The 18,254-nt window shown below is 45.4% G+C and overlaps 1 protein-coding gene across 2 annotated transcripts in view; it reads left to right on the top strand.

The window, feature by feature from the left end:
- LOC144504882 (uncharacterized) overlaps nucleotides 1–18,254 on the top strand; it is a 168,095-nt gene that overhangs the window by 32,099 nt on the left and 117,742 nt on the right. Inside the window, exon 2 of one of the 2 annotated variants that reach the window (XM_078230634.1) lies at nucleotides 3,258–3,451. The exons of the other annotated variant lie outside the window; for it this stretch is intronic. Within the exon in view, the coding sequence (XP_078086760.1) occupies nucleotides 3,280–3,451 (172 nt within the window). The 5' untranslated portion in view covers nucleotides 3,258–3,279. The remainder of the gene's footprint in view (nucleotides 1–3,257; nucleotides 3,452–18,254) is intronic. 2 annotated transcript variants of the gene reach the window in all.

The raw sequence follows: 18,254 nt of genomic DNA, 5'->3' as shown, positions 1-18,254 counted from the left end.
GTAGAATTAAGGATCTTATTGTGAAGGACCCTCTTGGGTCTAGTGACCACAATATGGTCGAATTTCTGATTCAGATGGAAGAGGAGAAAGTTTGGTCCCAAACCAGTGTCCTCTGTTTGAACAGAGGGAAATATGATAGGATGAGGGATGAATTGGCTAAGGTAGACTGGGAGAGCAGGCTGGCAGGTAGGATAGCTGAGGAACAGTGGAGGATTTTTAAGGAGATCCTTTTCAGTTCTCAGCAAAAATATATTCCAGCAAAAAACAAGGATTGTAAGAAAAGGGAGAACCAGCCGTGGATAACGAAGGAAATAAAGGAGAGTATTAAAATAAAAACAGCTGCGTACAGAGTGGCCAAAAATAGTGGAGAAACAAGTGATTGGGAAAAATTTAAGAAACAACAAAGAGAGACTAAGAAAGCGATAAAGAAAGGAAGGATAGACTATGAAGCTAGGCTAGCAATTAATATAAAAAATGATAGTAAAAGTTTTTATAAATATATAAAAAGGAATAGAGTGGCTAGAGTGAATGTTGGACCCTTGGAGGACGAGAGGGGGGAGTTAATAGTGGGAAATGAGGATATGGCTGAGTCTTTAAATAAGTTTTTTGTGTCGGTCTTCACGGTGGAGGACACAAATAGTTTGCCAAATATTAACGATAGAGGGTTGGCAGCAGGAGAAATACTTAATACGGTTAATGTTACCAGAGAGGCAGTGCTGGGTAGACTAATGGGACTGAAGGTGGATAAGTCCCCGGGTCCGGATGGAATGCATCCCAGGGTATTGAAAGAAATGTCAGAGGTAATAGTGGATGCGTTAGTGATTATTTATCAAAACTCGTTGCATTCTGGGGTAGTGCCGGTTGATTGGAAAACGGCTAATGTTACGCCGCTGTTTAAAAAAGGAAGGAGACAAAAGGCGGGTAACTATAGGCCGGTCAGCTTAACGTCTGTAGTAGGGAAAATGCTGGAATCCATTATTAAAGAGGAGATTGCAGGGCATCTAGATAGAAATGGTTCGATCAATCAGACGCAGCATGGATTCATGAGGGGAAAGTCGTGCTTGACGAACATGTTGGATTTTTATGAAGATGTGACTAGGGCGGTTGATGGAGGAGAACCGGTGGATGCGGTGTTTTTGGATTTCCAAAAGGCGTTTGATAAGGTGCCCCATAAAAGGCTACTGAAGAAGATTAGGGCACACGGAGTTGGGGGTAGTGTGTTAAAGTGGATTGGGGACTGGCTATCCGACAGGAAGCAAAGAGTCGGAATAAATGGGTGTTTTTCCGGTTGGAGGAAGGTAACTAGTGGCGTGCCGCAGGGATCGGTACTCGGGCCGCAACTATTTACCATTTATATAGATGATCTGGAGGAGGGGACGGAGTGTAGGGTAACGAAGTTTGCAGACGACACAAAGATAAGTGGAAAAGTGAATCGTGTGGAGGACGGAGAAGATCTGCAGAGAGATTTGGACAGGCTGAGTGAGTGGGCGAGGATATGGCAAATGGAGTATAACGTTGATAAATGCGAGGTTATACACTTTGGAGGAAATAATAACAAATGGGATTACTATCTCAATGGAAACAAATTAAAACATGCTACCGTGCAAAGGGACCTGGGGGTCCTTGTGCATGAGACGCAAAAGCCCAGTCTGCAGGTACAACAGGTGATCAAGAAGGCAAATGGGATGTTGGCCTATATTGCGAGGGGGATAGAATATAAAAGCAGGGATGTCTTGATGCACCTGTACAGGGCATTGGTGAGGCCGCAGCTGGAATACTGTGTGCAGTATTGGTCCCCTTATATGAGGAAGGATATATTGGCATTGGAGGGAGTGCAGAGAAGGTTCACCAGGTTGATACCGGAGATGAGGGGTTTGGATTATGAGGAGAGGCTGAGGAGATTGGGTTTGTACTCGTTGGAGTTTAGAAGGATGAGGGGGGATCTTATGGAGACTTATAAGATAATGCGGGGGCTGGATAGGGTGGAGGCGGAGAGATTCTTTCCACTTAGTAAGGAAGTTAAAACTAGAGGACACAGCCTCAAAATAAAGGGGGGTCGGTTTAAGACAGAGTTGAGGAGGAACTTCTTCTCCCAGAGGGTGGTGAATCTCTGGAATTCTCTGCCCACTGAGGTGGTGGAGGCTACCTCGCTGAATATGTTTAAAGCGCGGATGGATGGATTCCTGATCGGTAAGGGAATTAAGGGTTATGGGGATCAGGCGGGTAAGTGGTACTGATCCACGTCAGATCAGCCATGATCTTATTGAATGGCGGGGCAGGCTCGAGGGGCTAGATGGCCTACTCCTGCTCCTATTTCTTATGTTCTTATGTTCTTATAAGCATGTGTTGAGTCTCTGCACAATTTCCTTATTCCCCATTATAAATTCTCCGGTCTCAGCCTCTGGTGAGCCCATATTTGTTTTTGCTAATATTTTCCTTTTTATATACCTCAAAGCTTCTACAGTCTATGCAGAACTTTTACAGAACCTGGGTTCAATTTTGTATATGGATACAATTGGCAGTGTAAAACGGTGATCTAGATTCTTTTAAAACTAGTGTGCGACACTTCCACTTACTTTTCATAATCCCTGCTTTTGTACGCCAACCTACATTTCCTCAAATGCCATAATTTTGCTGTAATTCTCAATTCACCTGTAGCTATTGATGATATTGATTCCACGCTGCAAGTCTGACTAAATCTTCCCCATCTGTCGCTGCCGTAGTTAATCACATCTGGATCCGTTTCCCAGTCCTCTTCTGTATTTGCATCTGTCCAGTTGTTCTGGCAATTGATTCTATATACAAAAGGGGCCGAAGACCAGACGTCCCTTCTTTTAGACATTCGAATTTTTGACCTTGATTACTTTTCCTTTCTGGTTAATATTTTTTTTAAAATCTGTGCAACGTCCGCGAGAGAATAGAATAGGAAACCTGACACCAGTGCTCATTGTGACAAGATAGTTAGGTAAAGGGTCCACATTCCTTTGAAAGGTTGATTGCATTTGCAATTCCAATTTAGTAAACCTCTGATAAATGATTTTGTTATGAGTTATCGGAAATAATCTTTCCAACGATTTTATATCGGTGATACTTTAACCCAATCCTCTACATAATACTTTATTGTTTCAAATATCGTCATTCTGTTAACGAAACAAAATCAGAAGCACTTTAATTATTGCATCACATGAAGCGTCATAAAACTTTGAGTATTTATGCCCTTAGGGAGGGTGGATTGCTGACCGCTGGTTGTTATCTAGGTGATCCGGGAGGAGGAGTATTATGGATTCCGAAGACGAGATAAAAACGGATTTTGAAAACCTTGTTGCCCGGGGACGAAATAGGGTTTGCAAGCGACGAGGAGATGTACTCCATGATCCGCATTTTGTTGACATAGATTTCGATGAGACAGAAGGTGGCGGGGGCTCAGGAGAAGCACTATCTGACGATCAAGGTGAGCAGCAAAGTATCTTTGCGTTTTATTTTTAAAATAAAAGACTTCCTGCTCACCCCTCGTGGTGGTTACCGCAGTGTAGTAGGTTCCTATTGACTGGTAGTCCTAAATTAAACCGGGGGCTTCGGTTTCGATTGGAGTGAAGTACATTGGTCAAAAATATATAGGCCAGCTGTATTTTATTAATTTTGAGTTTAATGCACTATTCCTTTTGAGCCTATTTTTAAAAGCACTTTGAAATTATAAAAGTGAAGTACTGAGGATATTGGACATCTGAAATAGAAACATGCGTGCTGGAAAGACTCAGTAGATCTGGCAGCATATGTGGAGAGAGAAACAGTTTTGAGTCCCCTGAACGTTCTGGTTTCCCAGGGTCGCAATTACAGTAACCCAATGATGCACTGGGGAATTCCTCTAGGCAAGAGGCAAGGACTGATTAGGGACAGTCAGCATGACTTTGTGTGCAAAATCATCTCGAATTTAATTGAGTTTTAGAGGGTTGTTTTTCAAATTGGAGGTCTGTGACCAGTGGTATGCCTCAGGAATCGGTGCTGGGTCCACTGTTATTAGTTATATATTAATGATTGGATGAAAATTTAGGAGACAAGCTTAGTAAGTTTATAGATGACACCAAGATTGGCACAGTGGATAGTGCAGAAGGTTATCTAGGATTGCAACTTGATCAATTGGACCAGTGGGCTGATGAAAGGCGGCGAATGGAGTTTAATTTAGATAAATGTAAGGTGATGCATTTTGGTAGATCGAATCAGGGTGGGACCTACTGAGTTAATGGTAAGGTGTTGCAGAGAGTTATAGAACAAAGATCTCGGGGTACAGGTTCATAGCTTCTTAAGTGTAGTCGCTGGTGGACAGGGGTGAAGAAGGCATTCGGGCTTGGTTTCATTGGTCAGAACACTGAATACAGGAGTTGGGATGTCTTATTGCAGTTGTGCAAGACATTGGTAAGGCCACACTTGGAAGACTGTGTACAGTTCTGGTCACCCTATTATAGAAAGGATATTATTAAACTGGAAAGAATGCAGAAAAGATTTATTAGGATGCTACTGGGACTTGACGGTTTGAGTAATGAGAGGCTGGATAGACTGGGACTTTTTTCCCTGAAGTGTATGAAGCTTAGGGGAATCTTAGAGGTCTATAAATAATGAGGGGCATAGATAAGGGAGATAGTCAACATATTTTCCTAAAGATAGGAGCATCTAAAACTAGAGGGCATAGGTTTAAGGTGAGAGAGGAGAGATACAAAAGGGTCGAGAGGGGCAATTGTTTCTCTCGGTGGTGAGCTCTGGAATGAGCTGCCAGAGGCAGTAGTAGAAGCGGGTGCAATTTTTTCTTTTAGAAAGCATTTGGACAGTTACATGGATAAGATGGGTATATAGAGGGATATTGGCCAAATGCGGGCAATTAGGACTCGCTTCGTGGTTAAAACTGGGCGGCATGGACAAGTTGGGCTGAAGGCCTGTTTTCATGATGTAAGAACAAAGAACAAAGAACAGTACAGCACAGGAAACAGGCCCTTTGGCCCTCCAAGCCTGTGCCGCTCCTTGGTCCAACTAGACCAATCGTTTGTATCCCTCCATTCCCAGGCTGCTCATGTGACTATCCAGGTAAGCCTTAAACGATGTCAGCGTGCCTGCCTCCACCACCCTACTTGGCAGCGCATTCCAGGCCCCCACCACCCTCTGTGTAAAAAACGTCCCTCTGATGTCTGAGTTATACTTCGCCCCTCTCAGCTTGAGCCCATGACCCCTCGTGATCGTCACCTCCGACCTGGGAAAAAGCTTCCCACTGTTCACCCTATCTATACCCTTCATAATCTTGTATACCTCTATTAGATCTCCCCTCATTCTCCGTCTTTCCAAGGAGAACAACCCCAGTCTACCCAATCTCTCGTCATAGCTAAGACCCTCCATACCAGGCAACATCCTGGTAAACCTTCTCTGCACTCTCTCCAATGCCTCCACGTCCTTCTGGTAGTGCGGCGACCCAGAACTGGACGCAGTACTCCAAATGTGGCCTAACCAGCGTTCTATACAGCTGCATCATCAGACTCCAGCTTTTATACTCTATACCCCGTCCTATAAAGGCAAGCATACCATATGCCTTCTTCACCACCTTCTCCACCTGTGTTGCCACCTTCAAGGATTTGTGGACTTGCACACCTAGGTCCCTCTGTGTTTCTATACTCCTGATGACTCTGCCATTTATTGTATAACTCCTCCCTACATTATTTCTTCCAAAATGCATCAGTTCGCATTTATCCGGATTAAATTCCATCTGCCACCTCTCCGCCCAATTTTCCAGCCTATCTATATCCTGCTGTATTGCCCGACAATGCTCTTCGCTATCCGCAAACCTGTATGTAAACCTGTATGAATCTATGATTTTCACCACATGGACGACAACAGTTCAAAAGGCAGCTCATCACCACCTTCTCAAGAACAATTTGGATGGGCAATGAATGCTGACCTAGCCAGTGAAGCCACATCCCTTACATGAGTTTAAAAAAAACTAGCTTGCCTGAGATCCAAAACAAAGATGCACCAGTCCGCATCACAGAGTTGCTCTATGTTAACGATGCTGCTGCACAAGCAATCTATACTGAGGAACACTGACTCCAATTTCACTCATGCTCCTTGATGCCACACTCAGTCAAATGCTGTCTCGATGTCAAGGGCAGTCACTCTACTCTCTCCTTACCTCTGACATTTGGCTCTTCTGTCTGTGATGCTAGTATACCTTTAAGAAATGTGTGTTTTTAAATTATGTTCTCTGCAGTTTGTAAGCATGCCTTTTGGTTTCATTGTTGCCGGGCTGTCTGCTAGAAATCCTTTTATTGCTGCTGCAATGGCTTAAATGGGGTTTTGTTTTAATCTGGGCCTAATGCATCGACTTGGAATTAATGACTGGTTTTGGACAGTTTTTTTTCATAGTGAATTCAAGGTTTCACTTTCACTTGGGCTGCTGGCTGCTGTTTTAGCTTTGGTGTTTGGACATCAGACTGAAAAGCAGTATTTCTCTCCCTCTTCCTGTATTGGAAATTCTGCTGGTTAGCTGGCAGCATGTTTCTTTGTCGTCTTGGAGTGAAAATTCTGCTGTTGGTGCTTTGCGAATTCGTAACTGGAGTCTTCAAGATTGTCTTTGTTTGTGTGTAACAACTTTAATCAGGGAATTGAGGTTGGCCTGTTAGAATATGAACTCCCTGATTAAAGGGCAAATTGATGGGCCAATCAGGAAGCCTCTTGCTTTGTGCTTAACCAGGAGTGTCAGTTCCTCTGGAACTCCTAGTGTAGACTGCTAACTGAAAGCACTCTGAATGCAGTCTACTAACTGCTAGCACTCTGTATACTCTGGACAGAATAACACTGGAGGGTCCCCATTCTCTGGGAGAATGTCCAGAAGGGGACCTGTCAGAGTACCCTAGGGAGCTCCTCTCTCCCCGAGAAGGGAGGTCTGGATAGAGTAGCTCTGAGGTGGCTTTCTCCCCTGCCTCCCACCCCCCAGCCAAAAATACGTAAGGTGTAACCCCCAGACAAAAGTACCTCAGGAGGGTTTCTCCCACCCCAGCAGGGTAAAAAACCCGTGCGGTGAAGCCTGGAGGGTTGCAGATGATCGATAATGCTTATTTCCAATGTAATAGAGTTGTTTGTTATGTTATTGTGTTAATATTATTTGTTGTTTTATAATCTATCATTGTGGATTGCCTGTAGTGCGGATGGTTTATCCCTTGGATAAGGCAACCTCTGGATAGATTAATCTCCGGTTAGAAGCGAGGAAGCTAATCGGGTAGGTGAAAATCCAGAGAGTGAAACGCTGGAGGATTCCAGATGACTCTCAATGGCCATTTTATTGTGATGGAGACATTTGTTACTGTACTGTGAGGTAACCCCCAGAGGGTCAGCCTCGGAAAGTGCAGTCCCGAGAGCAGAACCCTCGGAAGGGGAGAAATGGAGGGCAATGCCCTGGAAAGTTAAAAAACCCACAACAAACCCTTTCTTATTGTGAGGGAGTTGTCTGTTATTGATTAAAGGACAGCATTAGCTATTGGTACTGTTTAATGTTATAACTTGCTGGTTTATTGTTAATGCCCAGTGCTGGATTTGGGCTGATGCTATTGGTGGCACTGCTTTGTCCTGCTTGAGTACACCCAGAAATGGTTTGTGGTCAGTGATGATCGTGAATTTCTGCCCATATAGGTACTGGTGGAATTTCTTTACTGCGAAAATTATGGCCAGTCCTTTTTCGATCAAGGCGTACCTCCATTCCGCTATTGCTAGGGTCCTGGAGGCATATGCTTTTGGCCGTTCTTGTTCATTTTTGTTTATGGGATTTGTTTGGTTGGAACAGTGTTTAGCTGTTAAGGTTTATACAACATCATGGTTGTTTTTTCTTGTGTGTATTGGTAAAAGTTATTGCTCATTTCTTTCTGTATATGTTAACTGTATACTTCAATAAACTTTGTTTGATAAAAGCACCCTAGTTGGTCATTTGAATCATACCTAACAAACATCTCATTCTTACCCTAGCCAAATTCAAATTACAAAACCTATGATCCAGGCAGATTTCATAAAATACTTAGGAGTTTCTGACCTAAATTATAACATGTCCATGTTTGAACTAAGGCTTTAATGAGGTCAGGAGCTGAGTGACCCTGGTGTAACCCAAACTGAGTGTCCATGAGCAGGTTATTGCTGAGTAAGTTCTTGATAGCGCTGTAGATGACTCCTTCCATCACTTTACTGATTGAGAGTTGACTGATGGGGCAATAATTGGCCGGGTTGGATTTGTCCTGTTTCTTATGTACAGGACATAACTGGGCAATTTTGCACATTGCCAGATCGATGCTAGAGTTGCAGCTTTACTGAAACAGCTTGGTTAGGGGTGTAGCAAGTTCTGGAGCACAAGTCTTCAATACTATTGCTGGAATATTGTCAGGGCCTTTAGGTTTTGCACTATCCAGTGTCTTTGACTGTTTCTTTATATCACGTGAAGTGAATTGAATTGGCTGAACATCTATGATGCTGGGGACCTCCAGAGGAGGTTGAGATGGATCATTCACTCGACACTTCATTTTGAAGATTTTTGCAAATGCTTCAGCCTTCTCATTTGCACTGATATGCTGGGCTCCACCATCATTGAGTATGGTGATATTTGTGGAGCCCCCTTCTCTTTAGAACATAGAACAGTACAGCACAGAACAGGCCCTTCGGCCCACGATGTTGTGCCGAGCTTTATCTGAAACCAAGATCAAACTATCCCACTCCCTATCATCCTGGTGTGCTCCATGTGCCTATCCAATAACTGCTTAAATGTTCCTAAAGTGTCTGACTCCACTATCACTGCAGGCAGTCCATTCCACACCCCAACCACTCTCTGCGTAAAGAACCTACCTCTGATATCCTTCCTATATCTCCCACCACGAACCCTATAGTTATGCCCCCTTGTAGTAGCTCCATCCACCCGAGGAAATAGTCTTTGAACATTCACTCTATCTATCCCCTTCATCATTTTATAAACCTCTAAGTCTCCCCTCAGCCTCCTCCGCTCCAGAGAGAACAGCCCTAGCTCCCTCAACCTTTCCTCATAAGACCTACCCTCCAAACCAGGCAGCATCCTGGTAAATCTCCTCTGTACTCTTTCCAGCACTTCCACATCCTTGTTATAGTGAGGTGACCAGAACTGCACACAATATTCCAAATGTGGTCACACCAAGGTCCTGTACAGTTGCAGCATAACCCCACGGCTCTTAAACTCCAACCCCGTGTTAATAAAAGCTAACACACTATAGGCCTTCGTCACAGCTCTATCCACTTGAGTGGCAACCTTTAGAGATCTGTGGATATGGACCCCAAGATCTCTCTGTTCCTCCACAGTCTTCAGAACCCTACCTTTGACCCTGTAATCCACATTTAAATTAGTCCTACCAAAATGAATCACCTCACATTTATCAGGGTTAAACTCCATTTGCCATTTTTCAGCCCAGCTTTGCATCCTATCTATGTCTCTTTGCAGCTTACAACAGCCCTCCACCTCATCCACTACTCCACCAATCTTGGTGTCATCAGCAAATTTACTGATCCACCCTTCAGCCCCCTCCTCTAAGTCATTAATAAAAATCACAAAGAGCAGAGGACCAAGCACTGACCCCTGTGGCACTCCGCTAGCAACCTGCCTCCAATCTGAAAATTTTCCATCCACCACCACCCTTTAGTTGTTTAATTGTCCACCACCATTCATGGCTGAATGTAGAGAACTGCAGAGCTTAGATCTGATCTGTTGGTTGTGGAATTACTTAGCTCTGTCTATTACCTGCTGTTTATGTTGCTTGGCACACAACTGCTCCTGTTTTGTAGCTTCACAGGTTGAGTTTTTCTGAGCTCTTCCATGCTTTTCTGAATGGAAGGCTGTGACTAGCGATGTTCCACAGGGATCAGTACTGGGACCTTTGTTCGTAGTATATATAAATGATTTGGAGGAAAATGTAGCTGGTCTGATTAGTAAGTTCGCAGACGACACAAAAATTGGTGGAGTTGCGGATCATGAAGAGGATTGTCAGAGGATACAGCAACATATACACTGGCTGGAGATTTGGGCAGAGAAATAGCAGATGGAGTTTAATCCAGACAAGTGTGAGATAATGCATTTTGGAAGGTCCAATGCATATAGAAATTATACAGTACATGGTAGAACCCTTGGGAGTATTGACAGGCAGAGAGACCTGGACATGTCCACCGATCACAAAGAGGCAACACAGATGGATAAGGTAGTCAACAAAGCAAATGGCATGCTTGCCTTCATCGGTTGGGGCATTGAGTATAAAAATTGGTAGGTCATGCTGCAGCTGTACAGAACCATAATTAGGCTTCATTTAGATTATTGTGTACAATTCTGTTTGCCACACTACCAGAAGGATGTGGATGCTTTGGAGAGGGTACAGAAGAGTTTTACCAGGATGTTGCTTGGTCTGGAGGGTATTAGCTACGGAGAGAGGTTGGATAAACTTGGTTTGTTCTCACTGGAATGACTGAGGTTGAGGGGCGGCCTGATAGAGGTCTACAAGATTGAGTGGCATAGACAGAGTGGATAGTTAGATGCTCTTTCCTAGGGTAGAAAAGTCAAGTACTAGGGGACATAGGTTTAAGGTACGTGGGGAAAAGTTTAGATGAGATGTGCGAGGCAAGTTTTTTTTTAAAGGGGGTGGTGAATGTCTGAAACGCACTGTCTGGGGAGGTGGTGGGAGCAGGTACGATAGCAGCATTTAAGGGGCAACTAGACAATTACATGAATGGGAGGATATGGACTCCCTAAGTGCATATGGTTTTAGTTTAGGCAGGCATCATGATTGGTGCAGGCTTGGAGGGCTGAAGGGCCTGTTCCTGTGCTGTACATTTCTTTGATGCCTCCCACACTCTTTAGTGAACCAGGGTTGATCCCCTGGCTTGATGGTAATGGGGGATATGCTGGGCCATGAGGTTATAGTTTGTAGTTGAGTACAATTCTTTTGATGCCCACAGTGCCTGATGAATGCACAATTTTGAGCTGCTAGATTTGTTTGAAGTCTATCCCAATTAGAACAGTGGTAGTGCCACATAACACGATGGAGGATATCATCAATGTGAAGACAGGCCTTCATCTCCACAAAGATTGTGCGGTGGCCACTCCTATTGTTACTGTCATGGACAAATGCTTCTGTGGCAGGCAAGTAGAGGAGGATGAGATCAAATATGTTTTCCCTCTTCTTCGTTCCCTCATCATCTGCCGCAGTACCAATCTAGCAGCTATGTGAGGAACAATGTATAACCCAGTAAGGAACCAATTCAGTCATTGTGTAAACAATTAATAAAGTATATTTATTAAAGAAAAACGCACATCAAAGACTAATATACACAATGGCCATGATCTTACCGGCTTGTCATGCTGGTCGATCGGAGTGGCAAGCCGGTAAGATGGGGCAAGGGGCGAGAGGTGAGAAATTGGGATTGTCCCCAATATTTTATCTCTCGCAATCTTACCAGCACTGATTTCCCTGGCACTGCCTGCTGGACACCCTGGCAGTATTGAGGGATGGGGCATGAGAAGGAGTGGAGCCTTAACAGGGGGATGCAGGTGGGGGAGCTCCATACAAGGGGGAAGGGGGGAACTCTGCAGGGGGTGCTGATCAATGGGGGCTGCGATCGAGGGGGTGGGAGGGGGGGCAGGGCGTAGCAGTTTTCCAAGCGATTAATCGGGGGGGGGGCAGCAGACAAGTCCAGGGCAGTGAACGGGGAGTTAGGAGTGTGGGGGATGGCAATGTCTGGGGTGGCGATTGGAGGGATGAGGAGACTATGTCTATGGCAGCGATTGGGGGCTGGGGTAAGGAGGCAATGTCCAGGGCAGCAATCTGGGGGAGGGGGGGTGAGAGAGGGCGATTGTCCAGGGGTGGCAGTGGGGGGTGGGCGGGTAGCAATGATTTGTAGAGTAGGGGTGGCAATGTCTGGGGCAGCGATCAGGAATGTGTGTAACTCTGCAGAGGTGACTATCGGGTGGGGAGTGCGAGTTCTGGGGCAGCAATTGGTGGGGGTGGTGCTGCCTTGGGTATAGCTCTTGGGGCTAAAAGGATATGGGAGCAATGTGGGAACAGGTTACTGAGTTGGATAATCAGCTGTTTAAGTACAGAGCATGGGGCTCCCTGATTGGACCAGCAGTTAGGCCTTCAATCAGGGAACTCTTTTTTTCTCCCCAACCAAATAAACAAACTCATTAATGTGGACAAATTAAAAGGGGCAGCTCCCCAAAAGGAGGGGGAACAGCCTGAACAAAAAACAAAGTCGAAAGGAAACTTTAAATCATGTGATTTTCAGGGTTTATAATACACTTGCACCTGTGGTGCCCAGCAGGCACGGAAGGAGTCAACTGCGCCCATGGACACTGCATGCTCCCTCTCCAGGGACACCTGGCCACGAACATAGCCACGGTAGAGGGACAGACAGTCAGGATGGACGACTCCGCCGATCGCCCGCTGCCTGGACCTGTTGATGGGGCCTTCAATCAGAGAGTTCATATTCCAGCAAACCAACCTCAATTGCCTGATTAAAATCATCACAGTGATGTTCGAAGTGGTTGGCGCCTTCATGATTTCTTTTCCAGTTTGCGCGTTCTAGGGCAAACGATTCCCATATGTTTGGGGATGATGGCACTTATCTAGGGAGGCTTTCAGAGTGTCCTTGTAGTGTTTCCTCTGTCCTAGTGAACACTTGCCATTGCGTAGCTCAAAGTAGAACATTTGTTTTGGGAGTCTTGTGTTGAGCACATGGACAGTGTGGCACACCCATTGCAGCTGGTTGAGCAGGACCGGTGCCCCGATACTGGGATATTGGCCTGGGAGCGAACATTCCCATTGCTACGCCTATCATGCCAGTGGATTTGTGGAGGCACAAAGTCTGGAAGCCTTGGATGAATCTGTATCTGAGGTCACCATTGCAGAGCAGCTTTCTTGAAGATCAACCCACAGAAAGCGAATGGCCAGGACGAGCACTCAGATCCTGCATGGATCAGCTGGCGGAGGTATTTGCAGACATCTTCAACCTCTCTTTTCAACAATCTGAGGCCCCTATCTGCTTCAAGAAGATGATCGTTATCCCAGTACCAAAGAAAAGCCAAGCAGCGTGCCTTAATGACTATCGTCTGGTGGCTCTGACATCCATCATTATGAAGTGCTTCAAAAGGCTAGTCATGGAATGAATCAATTCCAGCCTCCTGGACTACCCGGATCCACTACAGTTCACCTACCACTGCAACAGGTCCACAGCAGACGCCACCTCCCTGGCCCTGCACTCAACCCTGGAACACCTAGATAACAAAGACACCCATGTCAGACTCCTATTTATTGACTACAGCTCAGCCTTCAACACCATTATTCCTACAAAACTCATCTCCAAACTCTGTGGCCTGGGACTCGGCTCCTCCCTCTGCGACTGGATCCTGAACTTCCTAAACCACAGACCACAATCAGTAAGGATAGGCAACAATACCTCTTCCACGATCATCCTCAACACTGGTGCTCCACAAGGCTGTGTTCTCAGCCCCCTACTATATTCTTTATATACCTATGACTGTGTGGCCAAATTCCCCTACAACTTGATTTTCAAGTTTGCTGATGACACCACCATAGTGGGTTGGATCTCAAACAATGACAAGACAGAGTACAGGAATGAGATGGAGAATCTGGTGAACTGGTGCAGCGACAATAATCTCTCCCTCGATGTCAACAAAATGAAGGAGATGGTCATCGACTTCGGGAAGCGTAGATGAGAACATGCCCCTTCTACATCAATGGGGACAAACTAGAAAGGGTCAAGAGCTTCAAGTTTTTAGATGTCCAAATCACCAACAACCTGTCCTGGCCCCCCCATGCCGACACTATAGTTAAGAAAGTCCATCAATGCCTCTACCTTTTCAGAAGACTAAGGAAATTTGGCACGTCAGCTACGACTCATCAACTTTTACAGATGCACCACAGAAAGCATTCTTTCTGGTTGTATCACAGCTTGGTATGGCTCCTGCTCTGCCCAAGACCGCAAGGAACTACAAAAGGTCATGAATGTAGTCCAATCCATCAAGCAAACCAGCCTCCCATCCATTGACACTGCCTACACTTCCCACTGCCTCGGCAAAGCAGCCAGCATAATTAAGGATCCCACGCACCCCGGACATTCTCTCTCCCCCACCTTCTTCCGTCAGAAAAAGATACAAAAGTCTGAAGTCATGTACCAACCAACGCCAGAACAGCTTCCTCCCTGTTGCTGTCAGACTTTTGAATGGACACATCCTGCATTAAGTTGATCTTTCTCTACACCCTAGCTATAACTGTAACACTACATTCTGCACCCTCTTGTTTCCTTCTCGATGAACGGTATTCTTTGTCTGTATAGCGCACAAGAAACAATACTTTTTTCACTGTATGCTAATACATGTGACAGTAATAAATCAAATCAAAAGCAACATTGGTGATAACTCTCCAGGGAATTAAGTGGTCTATTGTACATTGTCCATGTTTCTGATGCATATGGGAGAACATGAGCTTGGAGCTGGAATTGAGAACATGGTCTTCAAACACTCTGGTGCATTGGTGTCAATGCTAGATTTCATCATCGATGTCAGCCCATGCTTGGATGAGGCTCCTGAGGTATGGGAAATGATCCATGTTGTCCAAGGACTCGCCCTGGATCTTGATGGTTGCGGTCACTGTTGTGTGGCAGGAGCAGGTTGGTATTTTCTAGATGTTATCAGATGACATAAAGCTGGGATGGGGACAGCGCTCCTGGTTTGTGGCCTTAAACTCCATACCAATGTCTCCATTTGACACTAAAGTCATCGATAGAGATGTAGTGGGTGTTTCTGAGATAGCAGTGTAAATACAGAAGTGAATGGACGCTAGGCCATTGGGAAAGATAGGATAATGTTTTAAATTACTCTGCTCCTTATGCATGATGTCAGGGGTAAGTTTTTCACTCAGAGGGTGGTGGGTGAGTGGAATCGGCTGACGTCGGTGGTGGTGGAGGCAAACTCGTTGGGGTCTTTTAAGAGACTTCTGGATGAGTACATGGGATTTAATGGGATTGAGGGCTATAGATAGGCCTAGAGGTAGGGATATGATCAGCGCAACTTGTGGGCCGAAGGGCCTGTTTGTGCTGTGGCTTTCTATGTTCTATGTTCTATGATTTTTACTCCTGGGAAACTGGGGATTTCTTGGGGTAAAAGCTGTGAAAATCAGCCTGAACATTCAAGTCTCATTGGGTTGTTTTTTACATTGGAAATTGTTAATTGCTATTACAGTCAGGAATGCTAAAAATGATAATGTTAATTTCAGAATTATAAGAGTTCGACTGTGAACTTCATGAATGGATGTTTTAATAGTCCACCAGCTGGTATAAATAAGTGTCATAAGATTAATAGTAATCTTGATAAATCTAAATAGTTTCTTCTTATCATGATTTAGCTTAGAATATACTGCTTTAAGTGATGACTAAACTTTTCCAAACCTTCTGCTGGTGGAATCTTCCTGTCCTGCAATGGAGAGCTCCTGCTGCATGTTCCCCAGTGGCAGAGGATGTGAGCAATAGGAAAATACTTTGACAGCAGTGGGACTGGAAGATTCTGCTGCTGGCCAATGGTGGTCCAGCTCCACTGCAATGATACATGCCGTGGGTGGGGGGGGAGGGCGTGGTGTTGGAAAATTCTGCTCGATAGGTTTGTTCAGTGGTTGAATGCATAACTTGAATCCATCAAAGAGAGTCATGCAATGTTGGTCTGAGGAATCGGATGATCTCCTACGGGGTTGTTTGGAGTCAGTGGACTGGTCAGTATTGAAAAATTCTGCGACCAGCCTGAACGAGTACGCCACTACAGTAACTGACTTCATTAGTAAGTGTGTAGAAGACTGTGCCAATGAAGCAAATCCGTGTGTTCCCCAACCGGAAACCATGGATTGAACAGGGATATCCACTGCTTGCTGAAGTCCAGGTCTGAGGCGTTCAAATCAGGCGACACTGACCTATACAAGAAAGCCAGATATGATCTAAGGAGATCCACCAAAAATGCCAAAAGACAATACCAGACCAAGCTAGATTCCCAGACTAGCCACACTGACCCCCACCAACTATGGCAAGGCCTGCAAGACATAACAGGCTACAAGATAAAGGCATTTAAAATCGCCGACTCCAACACACCCCTCCATGATGAGCTCAATGCATTCTATGCCCATTTTGAGCAAGAGGTCAGCGAGAGCATGCCCTCCACCCTGGTCGCCCTGGATGAACCTGTATCTGGGGTCACCACTGCAGGTGTCAGAGCAGCTTTCTTGAAGGTCAACCCACGGAAAGCAACTGGCCCGAATGGGGTACCCGGACGTGCACTCAGATCCTGCGTGGATCAGCTGGCGGAGGTATTCACAGACACCTTCAACCTCTCTTTACAACAATGAGGTCCCTATCTGCTTCAAGAAGATGACCATCATCCAGGTACCTAAGAAAAACCAAGCAGCGTGCCTTAATGACTATCGGCCGGTGGCTCTGACATCCATCATTATGAAGTGCTTCGAAAGGCTAGTCATGGCACGAATCACCTTTCAGCCTCTCGGACTACCTGGATCCACTACAGTTTGGCTATCACATCAGACGCCATTTCCCTGGCCCTGCACTCCACCCTGGAATACCTAGATAACAAGGATACCTATGTCAGTCTCCTATTTATTGACTACAGCTCAGCCTTCAACACTATTATTCCCACGAAACCCATCTCCAAACTCCATGGCCTGGGCCTTGGCATCTCTCTCTGCGACTGGATCCTGAACTTCCTAACTCTCAGACCACAATCAGTAAGGATAGGCAACAACACCTCCTCCATAATCATCCTCAACACCGGTGCCCCACAAGGCTGTGTTCTCAGCCCCCTACTATACTCCTTATACACCTATGACTGTGGCCAAATTCGATTTTCAAGTTTGTTGACCACACCACTGTAGTGGGTTGGATCTCAAACAATGATGAGACAGAGTACAGGAATGAGATTGAGAATCTGGTGAACTGGTGCGGCAACAATAATCTCTCCATCAGTGTCAACAAAATGAAGGAGATTGTCATTGACTTCAGGAAGCTTAGAGGAGAACATGCCCCTGTCTACATCAATGGGGACGAAGTAGAAAGGGTCAAGAGCTTCAAGTTTTCAGATGTCCAGATCATCAAAAACCTGTCCAGGTCCCCCCATGCTGACACTATAGTTACGAAAGCCCACCAATGCCTCTACTTTTTCAGAAGACTAAGGAAATTTGGCATGTCAGCTATGACTCACCAACGTTTACCGATGCACCATAGAAAGCATTCTTTCTGGTTATATCACAGCTTGGTGTGGCTCCTGCTCTGTCCAAGACCGCAAGGAACTACAAAAGGTCATGAATGCAGCCCAATCCATCACGCAAACCAGCCTCCCATCCATTGACTCTGTCTACACTTCCCACTGCCTCGGCAAAGCAGCCAGCATAATTAAGGACCCCACGTACCCCAGACATTCTCTCTTCCACCTTCTTCCTTCGGGAAAAAGATACAAAAGCCTGAGGTCACGTACCAACTGACTCAGAACAGCTTCTTCCCTGCTGCTATCAGACTTTTGAATGGACTTGCCTTACATTACATTGCCTTCTCATTGTTCCACTGGAGCAAGCTGAGGGGGAGTGATTGGAGGCAGTAGTGCTGGTGAGAGATTGATTGAATTATTTATTTATTTATTTAGTCAGCTAGTGTGTGTTTTTTTTTGGCCTTTACTGTTGCAGTAGTATTTTTCTTAAGTTTAAAGTGAAAACTGGAAGTGGGCTGCTAAGGAGTCTGGGAAGGGTTTTTTAAGCGCATGAAGTATAAAAGGTAGGCTGCAGTATACAGCAGGCAGCGTCAGCAGCGGGCAGCGGAGTGCGTGGGAAGCAGAGTGTGAGCTATAAGGCTTTGGCTCACGGCTTAGGCAGAAAGGGCGAGCAGGGGTGAGTTTAATTCATTTTTGCTGTTTCTACCTGGCACTGGCAAGGTATCCAGAGGGGATGGGTGTGCAGGCAGTGCTATGTTCCTCTTGCACTATGTTTGAGGTGAGGGACGACGACAGTGTCCCTGCTGATTACATCTGTGGGAAGTGCACCCATCTGCAGCTCCTCCAAAACCGTGTTAGGGAACTGGAACTGGAGTTGGATGAACTTAGGATCATTAGGGACGCAGAGGTGGCCATAGACAGAAGCTTTAGGGATACAGTTACTCCGAGGAATGAA

Source organism: Mustelus asterias, chromosome 2, assembly GCF_964213995.1.
Source record: "Mustelus asterias chromosome 2, sMusAst1.hap1.1, whole genome shotgun sequence".
Lineage (NCBI taxonomy): Eukaryota > Metazoa > Chordata > Chondrichthyes > Carcharhiniformes > Triakidae > Mustelus > Mustelus asterias.
Note: the sequence above shows the minus strand (reverse complement) of the source record. Positions and strands in the feature narration are given on the sequence as shown.